Source organism: Pollachius pollachius (assembly GCF_949987615.1).
Source record: "Pollachius pollachius genome assembly, chromosome: 13".
Taxonomy (NCBI): Eukaryota; Metazoa; Chordata; class Actinopteri; order Gadiformes; family Gadidae; genus Pollachius; species Pollachius pollachius.
The window spans coordinates 15,994,299-16,018,153 of record NC_136946.1 but is presented as its reverse complement, the minus strand read 5'-3'; the positions used below and the strand labels follow the sequence as shown (position 1 = coordinate 16,018,153).

The 23,855-nt window shown below is 41.5% G+C and overlaps 1 protein-coding gene across 1 annotated transcript; it reads right to left on the bottom strand.

The window, feature by feature from the left end:
- Positions 1-6,424: 6,424 nt before the first annotated feature.
- LOC307085336 (death-associated protein kinase 2) lies at positions 6,425-23,630 on the bottom strand. The gene is made up of 13 exons (XM_079750111.1): positions 23,410-23,630; positions 18,078-18,157; positions 12,409-12,548; positions 11,793-12,014; positions 10,724-10,862; positions 10,392-10,521; positions 9,415-9,463; positions 9,085-9,111; positions 8,605-8,757; positions 7,915-7,960; positions 7,656-7,745; positions 7,211-7,288; positions 6,425-6,812 (listed from the first exon to the last, which is right to left on the bottom strand). The coding sequence occupies exons 3-13, from the start codon at positions 12,465-12,467 to the stop codon at positions 6,732-6,734; spliced, it is 1,074 nt and encodes a 357-aa protein (XP_079606237.1). The 5' UTR covers positions 12,468-12,548; positions 18,078-18,157; positions 23,410-23,630; the 3' UTR covers positions 6,425-6,731.
- Between the last annotated feature and the right edge of the window lie 225 nt (positions 23,631-23,855).

The following is a 23,855-nucleotide window of genomic DNA, read 5'->3' as shown; positions in this document are numbered from 1 at the left end:
CAACGGGGGGGCCTCTCCAAAGAGTGATGAACACAGAAGGGCTGTCCGAGGACAGCCCTTCTGTGTCCTTCAGACTGTGTGGTTTCACACTGTGTGGTTTGACACATAAAGGGCCAGGCCAGAGTTGTATAAGAACAGCTATCTTTAGATCTCCCTGGAGATCTGCAAAATCGTTATGGTGTTGCAATAAGCCAAACATAATCTAAAAATATATCCTAATGCCCAAATATGGAGAAACTGGACCACTACCATGGAATCAGTCTGCAATGTATGATGGCAATGAGGAACAACCACACGATGCAACCACAGTGGGCAATTAACCCCCATCTGAGATGGAACCAAAATGTCTTTCAAGAGAGAGAAACCATCGTAGTCCCTATCTTAGCCTTGAGGAGGATAATCGAGGAGGTGGAGAAGAATAAACTCTAACGGGCAGTGCTGTTTTAAAAGAAAATGCGAAATAAAAAGATCTTGCTAATAAGAACAGAACCTTGTGGTGGATGTAGTAGTCAAGGCATGTTTTTGCTGTTTGTATAGTAGCATTTAGCTAGCCCACACCACTGCGCTGTAGCAAATGCTTTAGTGGTCCCGCCCCGACTAGCGCCTGTAAAAACAAGAGAATGTACTTTTCAAGACAAGATGGTGGTCTCATAATTTATTAAACATTTTATAATTCAACAACGAAAATTTGAAAATCATGACCCATCCCCACTATTGACTGGCACAAAAAAGAGAGACCACATTTCCCCTGTGTTGGCCGCTCTTCAATGTCTGGTGATAAACTCCTGAATGATGTTATGGGACTCTTGTGTCATGAGGCCTGGACTGGTCTGCCCGCCTAGTCCATAGCTGAGCTCTCATGCCCTCTGTCCAGCTGTAGATACCTCAGATTATCTGAATAAACACTAATGTCTGTTCCGCAGTCTAGATTGAAGCTGAAGGGATTCTAGATTTGCAGCTCCTAGACTCTCTCCCCTCCTCCATCACATCCGTCACTACGATTAGTATATTGAAAACTCCTCTCAAAACGCATTTCTCTTCAATAGCATTTTACACTGTTTGATCTGCTTCTATATGCCTGTTGTACGTATGAACATCTTCAGGTTAAATATTTTCTGGTTTTGTTTGTTTGTTGCTATCTTAACTGTGAACTTTAACAGCACTTTGGTAAAGGCTAGTTGTTTTTAAAAGTGCTGCATTTTTACATTTGATTTTACAAAGCCACACATGTCAAAAATCGCGTCTGAAAACGTTTTGAAACATATGTAGTATTTGTACACTAGACATCCTACGTCAGATATACACTTTTTAAAAGATTTATCTAGAAGCAAATAGAATATATTTACTCTACATCACCAGTCATAGATGTAGGTCAGAATGTCACTAGTACAGACAGACAAAGACACAGCAATCTATGAGAATAAAGAAAAAATATAGGTTTGGATTTATTTAGAGCTGAGATCATCTGTTGAGTTTTGTTAAGCATCAAACTTCAAACTATTAAACCTTAACAATAAAAGCTGCATACATATGAATCGTAGGACTACCATGAGCTTATATTTTTGGGGAATCACCAATGAGCCACAGGCTGTCGTTTGCTTGTGTTATGTGATGGTGTTATTCTGCAAAAGCAGAGTCATTGCAGCGTTGCCATTGGTTACAGCTCCAGTGAAAGAATGTGTGTGTGTGTGTGTGTGTGTGTGTGTGTGTGTGTGTGTGTGTGTGTGTGTGTGTGTGGTTATGCTTGTGCATGTGTGAATCTTGTAGGCAGGTTTAAATATATATAAATGCTATCATCAGCTCTAAATAAATACAAACCTTTATATTTGTTCCTTATTCTCACGGTCTGTATTAGTGTTATTCTGGCATAGATCTATGACTGGTGATATAGTTACTAAGATGGTGATGGAACTCCCTATTTTGATTTAACCAAATTTTCAGGGAAATAAAGACAAAGGCCCTACACTAGATCTATCAGAAGGCCCTTTCGCTCATTCAGAATCAAACCAGCGAGATACTGAAACAGAACAGAAGGGTCTGACTATTATTTGATAGTAAATCTATACTATTCGCTTCTAGATAAATATTAAAAAAGTGTGTATCTGGGCGGGACTTCCATGACCATGCTTCCAGCTGCATAATAACGATAAAAAAAATATATTTTACAGAAATCATGGTTACACATTATATATTCACAATTACTTGCCAACATCGAATGGGCTTTCGGTTCACTAAAAATGTGCGGAAAGCGATCCCCGATAGTTCTGCATATTTGCAATAAATTGCAATAAATTATATCATATTGTTTCTATAATTGCATTTTCTTGAATTTAATAGTTAATTTATACTTACTTGTGCATTGGTGAAGAAGTTTGACTCACCTGTTTGGAGCATTGGTGGAGATGTAGACTGACAACATAAAATCATTGTGGTTGGGCATTTGGTTTGGATGGACTCGGGGCGCACATGTTAACCATAGGGGCATTATATACTTCTTATTTCCACCACAAGGCAAGACGATCTCACAATTGGTGGTATTGGTAGCTGTTGGGCTGCATAAAGTAATCAAGGAATAATTACCAGAGGAAGAAAAAGAAACCGCGGCGGTCCAGCAGGGGGCAGCAGTGGGTCAACCTACAGAGACTGAGGGAGCCATGGTCTATTGCTGATCTATTGCGAGGCAGTCTGACAGGAAACCAGATTGGTAAAGGGGATGAAACGCCATGAAGAAACCTGGAGAAGAGTACAGCACCATTTCACCCAGCTTCAGCAGGAAGTTTGGCAGGATGGGCGAGTCTACTCACAGCCATTGGAAGGTGAAATGACTGACCCTTGACCCCTCGCAGCAGAGCAACCCAAGAAGGATTTCAGGAGGGATCAAGCAAATACTGATGGGCCAGCGAGGACCCATTCAGAGCAGCTATCAAGCCATGGAGCGGGTTACAGCCTTTCCAGAAGCGTGAAAACATCGAACACTATTTTACAATACTTGAGCGAATAGCATGGGCATGTCACTGGCCACAGAGGGAATGGGGACTTTATCTCATCCCTCTCCTCACTGGGAAAGCATGGTTAGCCTTCATCACCGTGGACATGATGCTAGGAAGCTATGAACTGTTCAAAGGTGAAATGCAGTCCTAGAAACATTCAAACCTAGTAGCTTTAGTTGATGCACCCCTCCTGTAGGGGATGCACCTGTCCTGTAGGGGATGCACCTCTCCTGTAGGGGATGCACCTGTCCTGTAGGGGATGCACCTGTCCTGTAGGGGATGTACCTCTCCTGTAGGGGATGCACCTCTCCTGTAGGGGATGCACCCCTCCTGTAGGGGATGCACCTGTCCTGTAGGGGATGCACCTGTCCTCTAGGGGATGTACCTCTCCTGTAGGGGATGCACCTCTCCTGTAGATGATCCACCTGTCCTGTAGCTGATGCACCCCTCCTGTAGGGGATGCACCTGTCCTGTAGGGGATACACCTCTCCTGTAGGGGATGCACCTCTCCTGTAGGGGATGCACCTGTCCTGTAGGGGATGCACCTCTCCTGTAGGGGATGCACCTGTCCTGTAGGTGATCCACCTGTCCTGGAGGGGATGAACCTGTCCTGCAGGGGATGCACCTGTCCTGGAGGGGATGAACCTGTCCTGTAGGTGATCCACCTGTCCTGGAGGGGATGAACCTGTCCTGTAGGGGATGCACCTCTCCTGTAGGGGATGCACCTGTCCTGTAGGTGATCCACCTGTCCTGGAGGGGATGAACCTGGCCTGTACGTGATGCACCTGTCCTGTAGGTGATGACCAGACTCCAAAGGAGCTGTGGGGTGGCCAGGCTTAAAGACTTGTTTGAAGGGTGAATGTTGCCCAAGAAGAAACCCAAAAAAGAGGTGGGAGATGTCATGTGATGGATCTTGGAGGATAGCCCCACAACATGCAGCTGAAATGACAGCGTCGTTACAGCATGGCCCACATCAGGAGAGGACCCAGGCCTCCGTGGGGTATGTTATCCCCATGTAACGAACCACACCAACTTTATGATACTTTTTTAGTACCGTCGTTGTGTAACAAGTTTTATGATGAGCGATGTTGCATATGAAATCCGCCACACCCCTAGCAAGCCTAACCCACACCCCTAGCAAGCCTAACCCTCACCTGGACGGGTACATAAACCGCTGCTCAGACGGAGCTTCACAAGTCTACACACACCGCCCAGACAGATCTCCACAGGTCTACACACACCGCCCAGACAGAGCTCCACAAGTCTACACACACCGCCCAGACAGAGCTCCACAAGTCTACACACACCACCCAGACAGATCTCCACAGGTCTACACACACCGCCCAGACAGAGCTCCACAAGTCTACACACACCGCCCAGACAGATCTCCACAGGTCTACACACACCGCCCAGACAGAGCTCAACACGTCCACACAAACCGCACCTCCGTCAGACTACCTCTGAAAAGGTCTGGCGTCACGAACAGAACGCCACCTGCGTTCTGCAGAATGGAACAATCACCTAGTGTTTTGGGGAGAATCGCAAAATCTAAGGATTTAACCCTTTATTTCTCTAAATTGTGTATTTATTTCAGTAACAGTGATAAAATAGCATAGATAACTGTTCACGGTCATATAAGACAAATAACCATGTTTAAAACAAAAGTGAAAGGTTTTGGGTTCACTGACTCATTATTAAAGCCGGAGTCAGACATAAGGAAGAGAATAAGGGAGAGGAAGAAAGACATGGTAGGAGGAACTAGGATTTCATTTTTTCTGTTTCTGTTTTTATACCAGAACCAAAGGCAACAAAGCTATTTATTGTCCCAAGCAATTTTGTAGGGCTTCAGAATCAGGATAGATCCCTTTAGCATGTCGGCTTTAGGTGTCTCTGAGGCAAAGATAGAAGAGGTTAGAGGCTGGGAAAGGTTTGTAATGAAGAGGGAGCCATTGTTCCATCTAATTACCAGGTCCCCATCGTTTGAAATCCACAGTCCTTTATTTAAGCCATTCTGTAGCCTAGGCAGGTCATTAAGGGCAACAACCTTCTCCAAAATAATCTGTAAGTTTAAATGGCCTCAACAGTATGCAGACATTGCAGCCCCGCAATATTGTAGGTCCTGTCCACCACCCCATGTAGAGGGAGACAGAGCTTCTTTAATCAGCATGCCGATAATGTACACCCCTTTATACAAATAGCAATGGCCATGGCTCTCTGGAAAGCAGTAGCGCAAGGCAAATATATCTTCTTGTAGTTTGTGACTATGCCGCAAGGTACCCAGTGTGGGCTGGTATGCTCTCCCTGTGTTCACGAGGCTTTCCTCCCACACCCAAAGACCTCGATGTTAGGTTAATCATCCTACCAGGGCCCTCGACCAATGCACTAGGGGTTGGGATGTGAGGGATGTGACCAAGAGGGAAACACGGACTCTTTTCTACTTTTCATCTTGACATTGGTACCATCTGCAGAACAACGACTTACTTCCGGTCAAATAATTATAAACGATTACTTGTGTCAATTATTATTTTTGCCTGACAGAAATAATGTTCAAACCTTTTATAATCGCAATCTACTGGCAGACATTACCTGGTTGTTTGGTTCATGAATGCACTTTGTAGGAAGCAGCGCCCGATAGTTTCGCATACAGAGCGAAGACGTCACCGAGCGAATCAAATTGAAGGGGTGCGCTACAATGAGTTTCGTTTCTTCCAAGTAATTAAATCATATCGCTTTTTTTTGTTACTATGGTTATTGGGATTGTGACTTATGTTTATTCAATTATTAATGCATTTGTCTGAAATTAATTATTTATTTATTTTACCTGTGCGTAGGTGATTTTGTTTGACTCACCTGTGGAACACCAATAGTCTGGACCATTGGTAGATGTGTAGAAAAGGACACTAAATATGAATTGTGGTTGGGCATTTGGTTTTGCCGGACGATATGCCAACAGGGACGGTTTGTGTTCTGAAAGCTAGAAGTTAAAACCGGAGTTGAGTACTTGGTGAATATATTTTTTATTGTTTTTTAGGTTACCATTTTCTTATTTTTGATTACAAACTGGGATAAAACAAATATAATTCCTCATCTGGAGCTCAACTGTATCCTCCTTATTCTGACCAAATGGCAAGGTGATGTCACAGTAAATCATGCATTTTCTATAATTTTATATAAAAATGTAGCAATGTAACCGTTATCTGAACATTGATGCTGATCAGTTCACATCCCATTCCAGTAAAGTAATGTTGCTTGCACCTTGTAAACATTTGTTGTTCTTTAGTCACTAAACCTTCTGATGACCCCACTCCGACCCAGTTAACTGTTTCACTATCTTCAGCTGTGCTCTGCTGATGGGAGCCTTTGTAAACCCTGGGTGGATATCGTCCCCTGGCCACATTCCAAGTCTACTACATTTGAGTAACGATGTTTCCAAAAAATGTCCAAACCCTAGCCTTTATTTGCAGCATACCCACTCAACGTCCATTCCTATAAACCCACAATTGCATTATACCAACCATCATCAAGATTTGTCCGTGTTAATACAATTAATGGCATAATCCAAAAAATAAAAAAAAGTCCATCAAAATCCAAGTTCCAGCAGTTGCCAGAACTCAATATTTGACTCATTGTTGAATTTAGTATCTTTCAAAGCATTGTGAGCACATGAAAGAAATGCTGTACTTTCTCACTGCAGTGTAACCATCGCTATACATGGGCAACTCCAAGTAGTTCTCATCAGCCTTATGAACTGCTACTGAGCCTGCGACGCATGAGAGAGGCTGGCTTGCTCTCCGTGTCTTCAGAGTCACTCTCACAGTCCCTCTGTGGAAAAGGAGATAAGGCATTCTCAGTATGGCGCGTTCAACAAAACATTACCACATAAGACACCTACTATCCAGTTTGATACACAAGGTAGAGAAAGGTACAGAAATATTTTTTGATGTTGCAAACATTACGACAAAAAACTCGAGTGAAAGAATGTCTCCAGTGCTTCCAACGTCTTGTGATCCTAGCTATTGTGCGTAGACAATAACATGTATAAAATCCAATGTATAATAGTATAATAGAGTATCAGACAACGACATATGGTCTCGCACAATTTGTGGTATACACTACGTCATACAAATCAATTATTAACTGCATAATTCCTTGATAAAAAAAAAATCTATTAAGGGATAATCATCTGATCTGATCAATAACAGATAGCATCAAATACTCACCAGTTCTGCATTTGCCGCTGAACTTAGAAGTTGCAAGCGCATAAAACGGTTGCACATCCACACCATGTTGTACGACATCTAGAGAAATAGTGAGAGTGATATAAAGAGACAAAGTCAAAGAGTTTATTGAGAGTAGAAGAGGGTTGTACTTTTTCTCCGACCATGTTGTACCAACTGGCGCCTGGGAAAGCGAAAAAGACGCATTGAAGCCAGATATGACATATATCAGGAAGTAAACAAATGTTTCAACGCAATCATTTCACAAATCACTAGGAGAAGTTCTTGCTTGTAATGAGAAACACTGACCATTTCAGTATCAATGTTTCAAGGTCAGGTCAATATTTCAACATGTTTTAATAGTTAAGAAATTAATTATGATTGCACTGGCGAGAATAGTTCTTGAAAAACAATAGCTGAAAGTCTCTCTACACGTGATACCACTCACTTTCCATTTCCTCTTGGCGTTGAACTTCTTGAAGTTCTTCATGTTTATCGAGGAGCGATTTCTATTAGCCATCTGCTTTCGTGTCATAGGCTGGAAAAGAGAGTTATGTTGGTGGTTCATGTCGGCTTACATGTAAATTACATTGTTATGACATTAAAGATCAAGCAGTCAATACCAAAACCCTGTATGCACTCAATGTAATTAGTTTGTTTGTGGTAATTCATTTAACCCCATAGGAATAAATGAGGTCAATTTTTACCTTAATCCACTGATGAATTAGACACTCTTCAGCTGTCATTCTTTCACTGCAATGAACCGTCAGAAAAAGACAAAAAAAAGTAAAACAATGTGTCATGGTTATATAATAGATAGGGTTAGGGTTAGGTATGATAGATAGAACATGAACTTTGATGATGTTTCATAATGATGAATGTGCTTTTATAATGATTATTGTACTATTTATTTTATTAGTGAAGAGTGAAAAGATACATTTTTTCTACTACAGTTTTATCACATTATCACATTGTGCTGTTTTGCCATTGGAAATCTGCTGGTTAGATCCCTTGTTCCTCCTAGCATCAGGTTGTCCCTGTGTCAGGTTGTCCCTGAGCAATACACCTTACCCTTATGAGTTCTCTCACTGGGGTCAGAATCGGTGTATGAATGTGTGACTTCGAGGCACTCATTGTCAAGTTCTACGAATGGCCAAAGGTTAGGGAAAATACAACATCAATGTGAGACATGGTTGCAAGGAACTCAAGTAGCACCAAAAAATACCAGGACCAGAGTTTGAGTCCCATGGTTGTGAACTCTGTAGTTTGCCAGCATCAGTGCAACTCTGCCCACCATCCGTTACATCTGAAGTGAGTTTAACATTGACAGCAGACTCATAAAAGTTTGTTTCAAGCTTCACGTTGTGTCCACTCTACATATGGAAAATGTGACTTACATTGGATCCTTTACCAAAAGTTTCTTGATGAAATCTTTGGCCGATTCACTCGTCATGCTGAAAACGTGCTCGGGAAACTCAAACTTCATGGCGATGATGTTCTTCAGAGTCTCCTCATCTGTGATATCTTGAAATGGTGACAGACCACTTAATCTAGTGAGCAAGAAGAAGAAAAACCAAGAATTAATGAATGAGTGAAACTGCCTAGAAAAATTCAGAATGGTTTCTTCAGTCACTACATTTCGGTTGGGTTTGAGTTGAAAAGAAATATCCGCTGCTCGACATCAACTAAAAAAAGGAAATGCAGGCGAACGTTTTGAACAATACCAATTTAATCACCTACAGGCCAGGTGCATTAAATCTGCTAGTTGAACAATACCAATTTAAGAGCAACACATTTCATGACCTATCTGACTCACCGTTATGTATAGCTTTAATGGTACTAGAATGTATGTGTTAGTGTGCAAAGTAACAACTTACAGTATGTAAGTAATCACGCCAATGCTCCTACAAGAAAAGAGACAAATGTTCATGAGCAATTTCGCCTTCACTGTGAAATAAAGAATAAACATATAGTTCTACTGGCACCAAACTGCTGTAAAATAATAGTACTAAGAATATATGTTTTGGCACACCCACACTGTTTTTTTGTGAGCTTGAGAAAATCATATCAGAAATGATTAGAAATGAGCTGAGAATGACAAATAACATTGTTAGGCTGTCAGGACTGCTGCTGAAATAGAAAGGGTTAGGGAAGTGATATCATGCACTTAACTGCCGAAGCATTACATAGAAGGATAATTATTTTACCACATGTCCGTCGCCGTGCTCAGAGGACTGTAGTTTATCACCTCGGGGGCTGTGAAGAGAATACAACAGGGGCTTTAGAAATAGACTGATACATGTATATGTCTTCTGAAGCAATTTCCTGACACATTTCCAAACGAGTCAGTTATTCAACCTGATAAACAGAAATCTTCTTACTATGTTAAAGCTGCACTACCTGACATTTCTACATTCTAGAGGTTTTTTTCTGGAGGTCAAGCTGTGTCCTAAAGCAGGTAACCCAAAATCAGTTTTGTTTTGTTTTAAACGTGGTCTTATACGATCAACAACATAGTAATCTAGGCCATTTTATCAGTTACTCAAATAGAGAAAGAACTAGAAGAGTACAATCCTAAGTTTGCCCAACTTGTCTGCAAGACAGTTTCCTAACGTTCCACTCTGCTCCGAACAGAGGAGGCATTGATTTGAACCGTCAAAGTGCCTTTTTCACACACAGCAAGGTGTGTGTGTGGATGTGTGGAATTCTTTCTGGTCGTGTCCGAGAGAGGGTAAAGCTTTTCAAAATGTCGTCTTCCTACAGATGCCCCTAAACCTATATATTATACAAGTATATATATATATATATATATATATATATGTTTCGATTTTCCCTAATTCCAAAAACCATCTCTTCTGCCCTCTCTTTTAAAGAATAAAATCTTGACTAGGCTTGAATGCCTGTGCCAGCTTTCCTCAAGTTCAAGTAAAGCCAAACCCTAAACAACCTATATTAGATGGAAAGTTAAGTATTTGGTTACAAAGCAGTGATATTGATTGATCCTGGTCCAAAAAACTCAACGCCCAATGTTTTAAAAGCATAGTCCACATTTGGAATCAAACTGACTTGAGATTGAAATTGAAAATGATTGATTTAATTGTTAATTGTTTACTGGTCATTGCAGCTTTTGGTGAACATGTAAAGTCAATCATACCACCCCCACCAAAATAGTATTGACACTTACGGATGTATTGTGGGGTTCCACACATACTCTTGTACTCTTCTCCTTGCTTGAACCGGTGGGCCAATCCAAAATCAATGAGCTTGATAATTGGGTTTACAGCATCTTTGTCTGACAGCATGATGTTCTCCGGCTGTGTGGACAGAACAATACATATTCAGGGGGACACATCAAATAGATATTAGGTAGTCCCTTCTCTGAGTCACTAATAACTAACCTCTCAGAATACAGACACCTGGATGTGAATATACCAACGTCAAGAAATTGAACGTGAATCACCACGACGTTCGGAGCTCGTTGTGTGCAAAACCAGCTGGACATTTCCATTGGCTCACCTTGAGGTCAAAGTGAGCGATGTGTTTGCTGTGCATGAAGCCCACCCCCTCCAGGATCTGCTTCAGGAAGGCGATGGCCTCGCTCTCCGTCACGTTGTCCTTGGCTGCGATGAAGTCGAAAAGCTCCCCACCACTGATGCTGAAGAGATGGAACAGAAGAAATCGATCCATCATTAAAAACGTGTTGTCCTTGTGTCTCTAAAGGCACAACAGAAGAGATGGAATTAAATACATGTTAGATTTCAATTATATATGACAGAATACAGGGATCTTACAGGAAAGGAAAGAATGTGACAAGAAAAAGATGTGCTGTGTTGCAAAATCAACCATAGTCATAAGAAATCAGACATTGGTAACAAAAAATAATCCTTTTGGTTTTAAACCACCAAAGACAATTGTTGTGATGGAGTTTTTCACTTTGCTCTGAAAGCATGTCTATTATTTCATAGCTATTCATTGATACACTGCAAAGCATCCTAACAAAAAGCATTATTAAGAAGATAAGAAGCATAATACTTCACAACTTATATCATTAAACATGACGTTGACAAACTACAGTAGCAGACTACAGAAAAACAGTTAAATGCAATTGTTAATATTAGTTTATTAGAATATACCATTTTCTCTCAGCCACCCACATACATAATTCAGACACAGTTCATACAGTGTAGTGTAGTGCAATAAGTAATCTGTAATCTGTAATCAGTGTGCTCTCTCTCCAGCGCCCTGAGAGTGGAGCTGCTGCTTGAAGGACACAACAGATCCAAAACAAACGCGCGTTTTTCATTACAGATCTAATATTTTCAAAGGCTTTAATGCATGATCGCAGTGACAGATGTGTAGACACAGCAACAGAAGACGTGGTGACGTTACCTTTTGTCTGACCATGTCCTTTTTTTCCCATTCAAATAACAGCGTGTGAGAATGTAGCCGCTTGTGACGCACCATTCTTACGGTTGCGTATCAAATGAAAGAGTTGATAAGCAAAATCGTAATGATAATGGTGAAATTGGATGAAAACAACAGCGATCGTCAAACATCCCCATTTCGCGCAATCCCACAGACTCACAGCTCCACGATGAGCACCATCTCTGCGCGGCACTCGAACACGTCCTTGAGGGCCATGATGCTGGGGTGCGTCAGGGCCTGAAGCAGCTCCACCTCGCGCTCCACCGCGCTCCGCTCCACGCCCAGCCGACTGCATGCGCTCTTGCGGGTCTTGATGAACTTCCCGGCCCACTGAGTTCCCGTGGACCGCTCGGTCACCTGTCGCACCTGCCCAAAGTGTCCACTAGGTGGGGTGCAGCCAGAGAGCATCAGTACGGTTACTGAACGTGTCCGTAGACACAAGACTGTTTGTCCATGACTGTCAGATTGGAGCGTTGTTGGGCAACGTGAGAGAAGATCAATTTCTGTGATGTGTGACACAATGCTTAAGTAGTAAATGCAGAAGTTATGAGGGAAAACAACATCTGTATAATAGTGACGCTGATATTGATGGGTTGCAAGGGCATATTTTTGTTCAAGGAGACAAAATAAGCTTTTTTTACTGTTTTCTTTATATTTGATAATATTATAGAAGGGGTTGTTGGTCATCCATGAGCCATAGTTCCCAATAAGGAAACGTTGTTCTAAAGAATGTTGTTGGAGGAACATATTTTCATGCACGCCAACATTCACGTTACCTGCCAAGAACAACGCCGATCTCATAAAGGTCTTCAACATTCTCATGTTTGAACGCCATGCTGACGCCGCTTGTTCCGACTGCCGCTGATCTTTGGTAGACTTTAAGAAACTTCTAACTTAGCACCCATCAATCTTGCACCTAGAAAAACCGAAGCCATTTTTATAAGTCAAGAGATGCACACAAAATACCCATCTTCAAGGGAAATATGTCAGTACATAAAACAACAACAACATGAAACAAGTTATGCAACAATAACTTCAATAGTATGAATGTAGAGTTAACACAGAGAGCGTAGCAATAGAAGGAGCAACCGTAACCATCTTATATGAAACAAAGCGAATAACTGTTAAAAGATTAACAGCAATTTTCACGGCAGGTTTTAATCTGACTGACTTTAGATTTTGGAACAGTGCATATTTTGAAATCAATTGCTCAAAAAGCACAATCAGACTGTTATATTCAAAACACAAAATTAAATATCTAGATGGTCATACGAGTCTAGATGATTTGTCCAAGACTACTCATTTGACCTATTACTACTCATTTGACCTATCGTGATAGTCTAGCAACAAAGTGAAGACCTGACATTATTCATGTTTGAATCGCATGGCTTGGGTTTATTCTAACTTTTAAATGGATGTGAATTTGAAAGGTTGGTTCCTTTTCTCAAACTTTCTTCTATCCTATCCGTATTTAATAACTCCTGCTGCCGTTGATAACGTTTGGATTTTGACAGTTGATGAGGTAGGAAGTGTCAGATCCTCTGAGAGCAGCTTTGCCACACCCATCATTTTAATTCTGTTTTAAGCATGGTATCTGAGGAGTCAGAGGTGAAGACATCTAATAAACATTGCTACTTATTATTACTTATACCTATTAATTATAGAAAATATGTATATGCTTGTCTTTTCCTTAAATGACAAGCCAGAGCTGCTTTCTCATCACCATTTAAATAAAGCCTTTATAAACGGCAATAAGAAGACATTTTATAATTACATGTAGGGTAGCAACTATGAAGCTTTCAATCTGGCTAACAGAATCAAGATGCAGATGGTATATCACGAGGGCCAACTGGAGAGATGATGGAGACACTAACTCCAAGCAGAGAGCTCTAGAAACCATTCATCCTCATCTCCCCATCTGGCAACAGTCCTCCCTTTCTGTAGAAACTGTCGATACCACTCTCAGGAAGCATCCTGATTCCTGTCACACAGTGACTGGAGGCCTATCAACTGCTCGCTTGGTTGAGCCATCAAGGCAATTCCTTGCCATTCTCAAGAAGAGTGACAGAGCAGATCCAGTACTGATCCAAGTATCAACAATAACCCTGATTCATGTACATATACCCTGCTTTGGGAATCATCCAAACCATCCAACCTATGGAACTGCAATTCCTGAGGACTTTCTATGAGACTGGACAGTCACAACACAGATATCCTGGTAATCACGGACCGCTTTACAAACCAAGTTTGTCATGCAAATGAGAGATAAAAACGCCAGCCCAGTGGCCAAATCCCATTTGTACCGCATCAATATCGATCAAGGCTGTGATTTCAAATCCCACACTATCAAGGAGCTACGTGCTTTAGCTTGCTAAGGTAAGGTGAGTCCATACCTTCAAAACATCTCAAGTGTTTCAATGGATCTCTCTAGGCTTTCTTGGCGCCCTACCAAAGTGAAAGTGGAAAGAGCATGTAAAGCCACTAACTCATGCATACAATGCAATCACTAATGAAGTCACAGGTTTCATGCCATAATATATGAGTAGGACATCAACATCCTACTCAGGTTGCACTCTGTCCTCTCACTCACAGTGTATTAAGAACCTCAAGGGTCCGTGCTAGGGAAGCAACGATTATAGATTCTGATGGTATGATAACAGTCTGAGAAATAACCACGCTTTGAGGATTTGACCAGTATTATGCATTCATTTATTTCACAACACTACGGATGTATTAAATCACATGAGCATTCTTTAATTATAGGTTTTATTGTGTTCACCACAACATTTCTATTTTTTCATATATACAACCCTAGCAATGATCTTTTAAATCCACGTCTCCTTACTCATCAAAATAATTGGATTTGATCACGCTTTCTGATACACATACCTCACGCCACCCGTGGCACTACAATGTAACAACCGTGAATACCTAATCCATTACTTCACTATCCAGAGATCATTTAGATTACGGCTGGTTGAAGACAACTGGTTACCTTCGTATTTGCCAACCCAATTTGGCCTTGAAAGTCCAACATATTGGCCATATGGTCAAAACATCCCGCTTTGATCGAGTTCTGCATCACAGCCTGAAACACCCACTCCTCGCTCCAATGCTTTGACTTGTAGAGATTTCTTATGACATCCACATTAAAAACCTCTACATCACAGATAGTGAGCATAAACAATAAGGCCATGCGCTGGATGGGATCGATCCAACATCATCGCCGCCCAGTTGAGGAAGGCTTCCCCACAACCAAAGTTCGATTTCAGCGTCCGATTGGACTCAAATCAAATCAATCAAAACCGGATTCACCATCACATCATCAGCAAACCGGATTCAACATCCCCACCCTCAGCCCAGGTGAATTCTATTGGGCTCTTCCAGACAAAGGACACAGGGTGGTGATGTTGGATACGGTTTATCGTGAAGCTTTGTTGATCATGCTACATGGCCTGGTCATTGTGGCCAAAGAAATACTTGAAAGCCACAATGAAAACCATAAACAAATATCACAAACACTGGAAGAAAGGCCACGTCCCATCTCCCCCCTCCTGTCATCCTGCTGCCACCAAACCCCTCCCTTCGCTCACCCACCCCCAATGGGCCTCTTCAAGCCTGCGTCATCTCAGAAGACCCAATATCCATCAATTTGAAATGTTGAGAAAAGAGCTTGTGAAAACCTGGTGAAAAAAGAGTAAAATATCTTTAGAATTATTATGATAACTGATTTGCTATTTGTCTTCAGTTACAATGGACCCTAACAAAGGACTTATGTGGCTTCCTGATTTCAGTAATGGCTGCCATCTGGTCGGGGAGGAGACAGGGTGTGCTATGGAGCAAGGCGGGCCATACAAGCTCTTTAGGGAGGGAGAGAGTGAGGTGGGTGTGCATGTTAAAGTGTTTCCGTTTGGCCAAAGTAACACAATCATTTGTGCGTGCGGGCTTAAATGCCTCTAGCATCTACTTGGAGATTGGCAGGCTCAGCAGGGCATCAGAACCCCTTTTTATCTGTTGGACTTCCTAATGACAGCGGTGTGGAATGTATCATTCAGGGGATTGAGTAAATGAAGTATTTCCAGAGTGCTGCATATTGAATCCCAGTGAAGATCATCTTTGTCTAAACTGACTTTTGAGCTTGATCCTATGGCTTATGATGTTCTCATCTGACAAACCTCACAGAACGCTTGTTGAGAGATATTGTAGCAAATCATAACACAATTGAATACATGTTTTTCCTTGGCATAATACTAATCACAGAATGTTATTTATTTTCAAGAAACAAGGGCACTATAGAGAAAACCTTTTTTGATGCGACACCAGATAAGATTAAAAAAAATGCAGGGATGTTACTTAAATATTCTATAGCAATGAGGATAATGCCACAACAGCGAATTATCACCTAAACTTCTTTCTCCATTTTAGAGAGCTCTCAGAAAACAGAGTCAGCCATATTTCCAGACAGACCTGTGGCACCATTCTGTCAGCAAAACTCTACATCCTGTGGGCCACTTGTTTGCAAGGTATATGTGCAATGGATCCCTTGACTCTGACTTTGTGTGACAGCTATGGCCCTGTACGGATTGGACTATATTCTGTAGTTTGCAGAGCTATTTCTAACTGGGGGAGGGCTGAATGTCAGCACAAATGTGGATAAATACTAAATAAAAATAAAACATTGCGCATGGAGATTGCTTGGCAACTAGCAAGAATATCAGGTTAGCTTTTCGTATTGTAAAGATTATTATTACCTTATAAGGCATGTTGTAAGGGACTCAACTGACACAGTTGAGTGTCTATTGTTCTCTATTGCTTTATTGTTTTATTGTCCTAGAAAACATTTACGACATATGCAGAGCATGTGGAAATGCATGCCAAAGCCCTGGAAAGCAGGAAATGGACCATGAAGATGTGTGTGTGCGTGTGTGCGAGTATGTTATCGTTAATATTAATATTTAATTATATACTAATTACATTATATATATCTATGCACCACCTGTAGTTTGTGGTTCCCCTGGACTTTTGCTGGGAGGCCACCCCTGGAGCTGGACTTTGGATGCCCTTCCGGCTCCAGTACTCTATCCTACCTCATGGACCTCAGGTGGCCTTTCCTACTGCAGCTCTGCAGATGACACACAACTAACTGTCTTTCACCTGGTCTTAAACCCAGGTAGAAGCACATATCTCTGCGTGTCTGGCGGACATCTATGGACACCTAAAGCTCCATCTGGACCACACTAAGCTGCTCAAGGAAAGGTATCTCCCTTCCACAAGCGCTTGATCAGTATTGATAACTCTGGTATACCAGCTGCCCTTTGCTGCCAACCTCACAGCGACCACCCGTTCCGAAAGTCACAAGCTGCTCAACATCATGAGGATGTTGCTCAGCCAGAAGGCAGCTCAGGGTACGGTCCAGGCTCTGGTCATCTCACAGCTTGACTGCTGCAACTCCCTTCTGGCTGGTTTGAACTGCATGCCTGCCCGATGGCTCGCTACTCCCTCGATACGTGGGAACCCCAGCAGGCGCTCCACTAGAGCCCCATAGTGTGCGGCCCTGGCTCCACAATGATGGAACGAGCTCCCCGCTGACCCCTGGGCGGCTCAATCCCTACCCTACCCCGTCTTCCACGCAGGCTGAAAACTCATCTGGTTGGACTGCATCTTAGTGAATGAAAAACAAATCTTATCTCTCCATCTCCCTCTCTCATTGTTTTCTTGCGTTTTTATGTCGTAGCACTTAAAAGCAGTGGCTTTGCCAATTTCTTGAAGTTGCGCTTCCACTTTTTTGTGGTGCATCCTCAATGTTGGCCAGGCTTACTGTCACCTTGTACAAAAAGCTTCTGCTAAATAAATGTAATGTTTTATAATTTTCTGTGGCTGTTTTAAAGGATATTGCTAGTGAGGTAAATGAAATCAGACTGGTTACTGGTATTTTGGAAATGTTCCTGTTCAGAGATTAAATGTAGGCGATCTAGCTCTTCCTAAAGCATTAGATTGAGTGTTCCAGGACGTAATGCAGAACTCGTTCCAACGGTTACAAACCATGACGCTTACATAGCACTGTTAATAGTGAAACCGGTTAATAATGAAACCCGTTAATTGCTGCATCCTAAATGCACGCTACAGGAGAATGCTGCTCTGCTTCCTCCTTTTTATGTAATGAAAAATAAATTCATACTTATTGAATGACAAGGTCATCATTTTATCCCATAACATTAGAGGCCTTGCCTTGAACTTCATACATTTACCACAAGCAACTCTTTCTTCTTTTCCGTAATTGACTAGTTTTCTTATATATTTGTTAATATGTTATAATAATAATTCTCATATCTTAGCCTTTATTTTAACAGGGAGGGAAATGTGGTTATTAACCAACCAGATCCAAACAATATCATACTGTCTATCGCCTTACTTGCCAACCTAATGGAGATGCACTTGGTTTTACCTTGAGTTCACACTTTCTCTGGTATAAGTGTTGATGAAGTAGACTGTACAGTTTCTTGAATTCCAGCAAACATCCAACCTCTGAAAGAGAGAGAATAATACGTAAATCAACAGAAGCAAGACGTCTTCAAATTCTTGCAATTTAATGGGAGATACTACAGCTGTACCATAAAGTCGACTCAAATTCTCTGTCAAACAACTTTTTTGCACTATAATAACAATAATTATAATAACTAGGTAAAAAAGGGAACAATTCATCATTTTGAGTCCAGAAGGGGAATTTGCTCAGTTAGCTTTTGCTTCCGTTAGCCGCTTCCGTTGACTTGCAGAGTGACTGCTAGTAGCCTAGCTCCATGTAAGGGTGATACAGTTTTCATTACTTGCTTCACAGGCGAAATTATATTATCCGCTGCTTCTTGCTGGTTAGTCCTTGCGAATGGTAACCTATAGATATACATAGGGCTGAAATATCTTTGTTTGCAGAGAAACTACAATCTTGTGTAGTTACTGGCACTCATTTTGAAAAAGCAAGTATTCGGAATACATTGGAAATCAAATGAACAGTGTATTCCCCTCACATGAACAGGAGCTAGGCTACTCTCCCTGCTAGTCAATAGAAGAGGCTAACGTAAAGAAAGTGCTAAACCCAGCGGGTTTCCTTCAGGAGGCAAAGTTATGAATATGGAATTAACATCTCGTCAGATTCTGGGAAAGACAGAAAAATGGCAATTTACAGATAGGTCGTAGTACACCTTTAACAAACATTAATTAAAATGAAAATCATACAGATTGCCAATTTAAGTCCCTATATCCTGCTTATTTTTTCTATAATGCAAGTGATTGTTCGACAGAAATTGTAGTCTAATTTGTCTGAGGCGTGGTATTTGGGCCCTGTTTGCGTTGCTGTGGGTGTTAAGACACATAGACTGTTTAAAATAGAAAGACTCTTTAAACAGAAGAGCTTACCCATTTAGATTTAACCGTTTATTCACCTAGTTTTTTGGTATGCCTTGCACACCGAATTATAACTAGAATTAAATTAGAAAACAAATACATTAAAGGTATATATATATCACCACTTTGAAATTTAGTCAGTATGCAACACAAACAGCTGATAACAGACAAGGGCACTCTCTCATGTAACAGAGACTGTTGGTTTGCAGACACTTCTTACCACCGGCGAGTCGCTATCATTTTGTAGCTTCCTTAAAAGTTTTTTATCTTAGTCTTCTATAAATGCCAGATCATTTTAGTTCTAATCTTTGTGAACATTTGGTTTGGTTCCCCTTATACTGCATGAGTAAACTCAACAGTAGTTTAGAAATGGTAATACTGCATGATTAAACATTGTTACACACGTTTTTGTCAAACACCCATATGTATCATCACCGCAATTATATTTGCTCCCGATATCAGAACCATATTTACCATATTTGATTCGATCAGGTAGCACATGAAAAATAGGTAGTCCAGATTTAGACAATCAACTAATTTCCATGCCTGTTCTAATGCTCTTTAAAATGTATAAATCTCCCAATTTACATTGTTCAACAAAAACACGATATTGCCTTGTCAGAAGCTTTAAGAAGCTATCATTTGAAATTAAATAAAAAGGTGCTGACTGAGAAGACACATTATTTCTCTGATATAAAGAGTGTTTCATTTCTACATCGACAGTAACCCCAAAATGATTGTCATGATGATGTCAAGGTTCACAAAATAAGTCAAAAACCGGTCATGTTATGGTCGTATAAAGCTTGGATTCTTGGATTTACCATGTCTTGGAAGAGGTCCATGTTTTATGCCACTTGGGAAAAAAATAAAAAAAATAATAACATATACAGTATACTGTATATAGCTCAATTAATAGTGGATATATTTCACTGCCTTTAAACGTGGCAGGCGCCCACTGCTGCAAAATCTTGTTTTCATCAACTGATCCTTTTGTAAATTGGTTAAATTGGTAAAACAAATAAATCAAATTAAAAAATTGCTAAACAACACATCAGTGGCATTTGGATCCACTCATCATTCCGAGATCGACTTGGTTACGGCAGAGCTTCATGCATCCTAAAGGTTTCCGAACACGCACAGATTCCAAATGATGAGAGTAGGCCTTCTTCCAACTTCCAACTGGGATGAAAGCTGTGAGGCAAGGCAAGGGCCATATGAGGCCAATACCAACCACTCACAGACCACTGAGGGCTTGGTGTTAGCATCATATGGCCCGCCGCCCTTCCCTTGCCTCACAGCCCAACATGTCCCCCAGAGGGCCACAGGCCTGGGCTCCGCCCCGCTGTAAGTTGATGACAGCTCTTCCCTGTCCCCCACTTTCAGTGGATCTATGTGTATTCACCCTTATTCTTTTATTAATCCCCCTTCCTGCCTGACACCTGTATCTATCCTATTGATGTGTATTTAACTCTGTTGAAGGCTAAAGCAGACCATTAAAATGGTTGTGTGACGTAACAGAGACTATGTCCACATCTTCCTAGTCGGCCACTACTGACATAACCACTCCTTTCTTATTAGACTGACTGAACTGAAGGCGAGTGCATATCCACGGGGTTCCCACAGTGAGTGTTCAGCCAGGGCGGCGTCTGACCCCATGTGGACCCTAGGCCACATCCTTTTAATCACTTTCTATCTTTAATGTATTTCCATTTTATTTTTGTTTTGGGACTGTGTATGTCAGTACTACTTCAATGTCAGGCCGTAGCCGGCGCGGCTGATTCAAATTGAATCTGACCAGTAAACATTTGGCAGTGAAAGGTGCCAAGGATTTCACACAAAAAATATCTATATTTAAATTGAGCTCTTCCCTGTCTACGCACATCCAGCATTTGAGTTTTGCCTCCCTAACATTTAGAGATGAGAGAAAACGTTGATGTTTTCAAAACTAGAGGGTTTATACTATGCCCTGATGCTTATGGAGATGCTCCTATTTTAATAAGGTATCCAATATAACCAACGGCAGGGACCTTTGATAACTTTTTTATTAAACATAATGTCAACCAGGACCTCCGAAAATACATAATCTGAAGAGCCACTAACTAGCGACTGAGATCCTCATCCTCACCTAATGAAGGAAAGCATGAATGGCTTCGTATTGCGAGAATTAAACAAACCCCCTTCGTGAACTTGTTAAGAGGAACTGCCAGGTGCAGTTCGGTTTGAGCTTCACACACAGGCAGTCATGGCTATCACCTTTAAACAATGTTTTGCGGTATGCTGTATCTTTGCGTGACTGAAACTGAAACTGCACACACCATACATCATTTTTGTTGATCATATACTTATGAAACGCCTTCACCCTAAACCCAAAAGGGAAAGTTTGAAACAAACTTTAAAATCACAGTATGTAAGATGGAGCCCCTCCTAGCTAGAAATAGTTAAAATAAATGTGCAAAGCAAACTACCTTAGCTCAGCTGGCTGGGGGGCGTGAGAAAGGGCTTTAGGGAGCGGGGATGGCAAAATTATTGAAAACAAAAGGAAAAAAAAGATATGGGCTGGCCAGCACAATGTATTATGTGTTATAGAAGGTGATTTTATTAATATTATTATTTAAATCCCTACCGATAAGCATTGACTCCCGATATTTCCAGGTTATTTAAGCTATGAGTTGAAATGTTACACATTGTGATTTATATTATCCATGAAGAAACCTTGAGAAGGATCAAAAAGTGGGGATCCCTCCTTCCAGGGATGGTTCGAGGTGAAATGGCTGCCACTTTCGTTATTGTGTGCCAGCACCAGAAAGAAAAAAATATATTATCCACTTTCCTTTAGTTATGGGGTCCTAAACCAAAAGGTAGTACATTCTAAAATAGGTCAAATGTTCTTAAACATATCTAAACACGTTTGAAGTGTGTGGGTGTATGCATAACTATAATCGTTTTCCTGAAAACAATCCTTCAGATGAGCTAGAAAGGAGAGGAAAAAGAGGAGAGAAATAAAGAAGAAAGGCCGGGAAAGAAAGGAAAGGCCGGGAAAGCAAAGAGCCAGAGTAGAGGATGGAAAGTTGAGAGCATTTGGCTGACTGTGAAACTAAGCCCTTAAGTCAATGGCTCTGTTGTGAGATACGTTGGGCGTTTTGTGTACTGAGCCACCTTTTAGTGGGTGTGTTCTGTATCCCAGAATCAACTAATTTAAACTGTCCATACAGGACCTTATCCATGGCACATGGAGAAGGGTCTCTCATGTGCCCTGTATGTATTCCACTGGAGTTAATGTATGATCTGTGATCCTACCAAGTGTCACTCGATGTGGCCCAACTCCTGCTACTATGCTGTGGTTTATATAAACACAAACAATAACTATTGGATTGAACACCCTAAAGCTGTTTTGCATGACTGCCTTGCATATTTAGGAGTAAGGCCAGCCATTGTCAGGAGGTGACTCCTCCTTAACTAGAGAAATGACACAGAAGACCAATCTACACAATGAATATGTTATAGGAACTATAGGTCTTAATATAGCTTGGTTCCGTCTTGTGTATACACGACCGATTAAAACAGTTCATCACTTGTGTGATGTACCAACAGGTGCGACACTGACAGTACGTCCATCCCTTTTTAGCACGTATACCGACAAAGACTTTAGAGAGCAAATACAAAATGTGGCAATATATTTAATGTCAATAAATGCAAAGATTTTTTACAAATATTTGAGACGAATGGATTCTCGTGCACAATGATAGTAAACTCAGGTAAAGGATATCTAAAATGCCATGAGCGCCTGTGTTCTGCGCCCCCCAGCGGCGCACAGCGTCATTACACTTTCTTAAGATGAGTAACAGCGGCGTAAGGAAGAGATACTGTACAAATACATGTTTAAAATGTAGTACAAAAATCGTGTTCATGTGGATTTTGGTGGCAGGGCCCTACCCGGATAACATACAGGTTAAACTAAGGGCATCAAGGCAGATCGGGGGAATATCAAAAATATCCTGAATTGCCTGACTGTTTTGAAAGAGATCAGCTGCGACGTGACATAACAGAGTGCTGGTGAAATAGGGCTAATCTCAACGTGTCTTCAGTCTTAAACCTTGTTGTGCCAGAGTGGGTAATATGAACACAACTATTGTAGGTAGACATGGTAAAGAAGTGTAGGTGTGAGCGGTACAGGAAGTCCCCCGACTGGTCTGGACTTGCAAAGCGTCTCCGCCGTTGAAACATTTCCCAAGATTATGGAGGCGCACGATCCAGATCTTAGATCTTACGCTATCTGCTGAACCGCATAATCACCATGCCATGCGATGAGGCGAATGCAACAGTCTGCCCTGAAGTGACCCCAGCTGAGAAAACAGTCCACGGAGAGAGATCGTACTCACCAACAGCACGACTCGCCGGAATGCATGACTGCAGGTGATGCGGTCCTCACTGCATCGTGTCAGATCCTCTTCCACTCACAAAGTCGTCACGCTTCAGTACACGCACCTCGGATCTGGTCCTGATCGGTTCGTCGTTACTTAAAATATACAAATATTAAGTCCTAGGTGGAATGCGGAAAGGATGTGGTCCGAGAAAACAGCCTTCCAGTTTATAACATGCAGCAATCGCTTCTCTAAAGGAACCTCCCCTTCATAGGCAGCATCTAACTTCTCCAGTGACGTAGACTGGTTGTCCTCGGAACAAACCTGTTTGGAAACCCATGGCTCAACGCCCGCCACGGAATTATCACGATGGTGTTACTAATGGAATGCGGTTTTCGATTGGTTCATAGTTAATGTGGACACAACGCCACCTAAGTAGGTTTCAGAATGCCATTCACAAGTGT

Excerpts from the sequence above, each read along its gene's own strand:
- LOC307085336 (XM_079750111.1), bottom strand. The coding sequence starts at position 12,467 with ATGGCGTTCAAACATGAGAATGTTGAAGACCTTTATGAGATCGGCGTT. Across the intron at positions 10,863-11,792 it reads ATGGTGCTCATCGTGGAGCT|CATCAGTGGTGGGGAGCTTT; the intron begins GTGAGTCTGTGG and ends CCATCTCTTCAG. Across the intron at positions 6,813-7,210 it reads CAGCGGCAAATGCAGAACTG|AGGGACTGTGAGAGTGACTC; the intron begins GTGAGTATTTGA and ends CCTTTTCCACAG.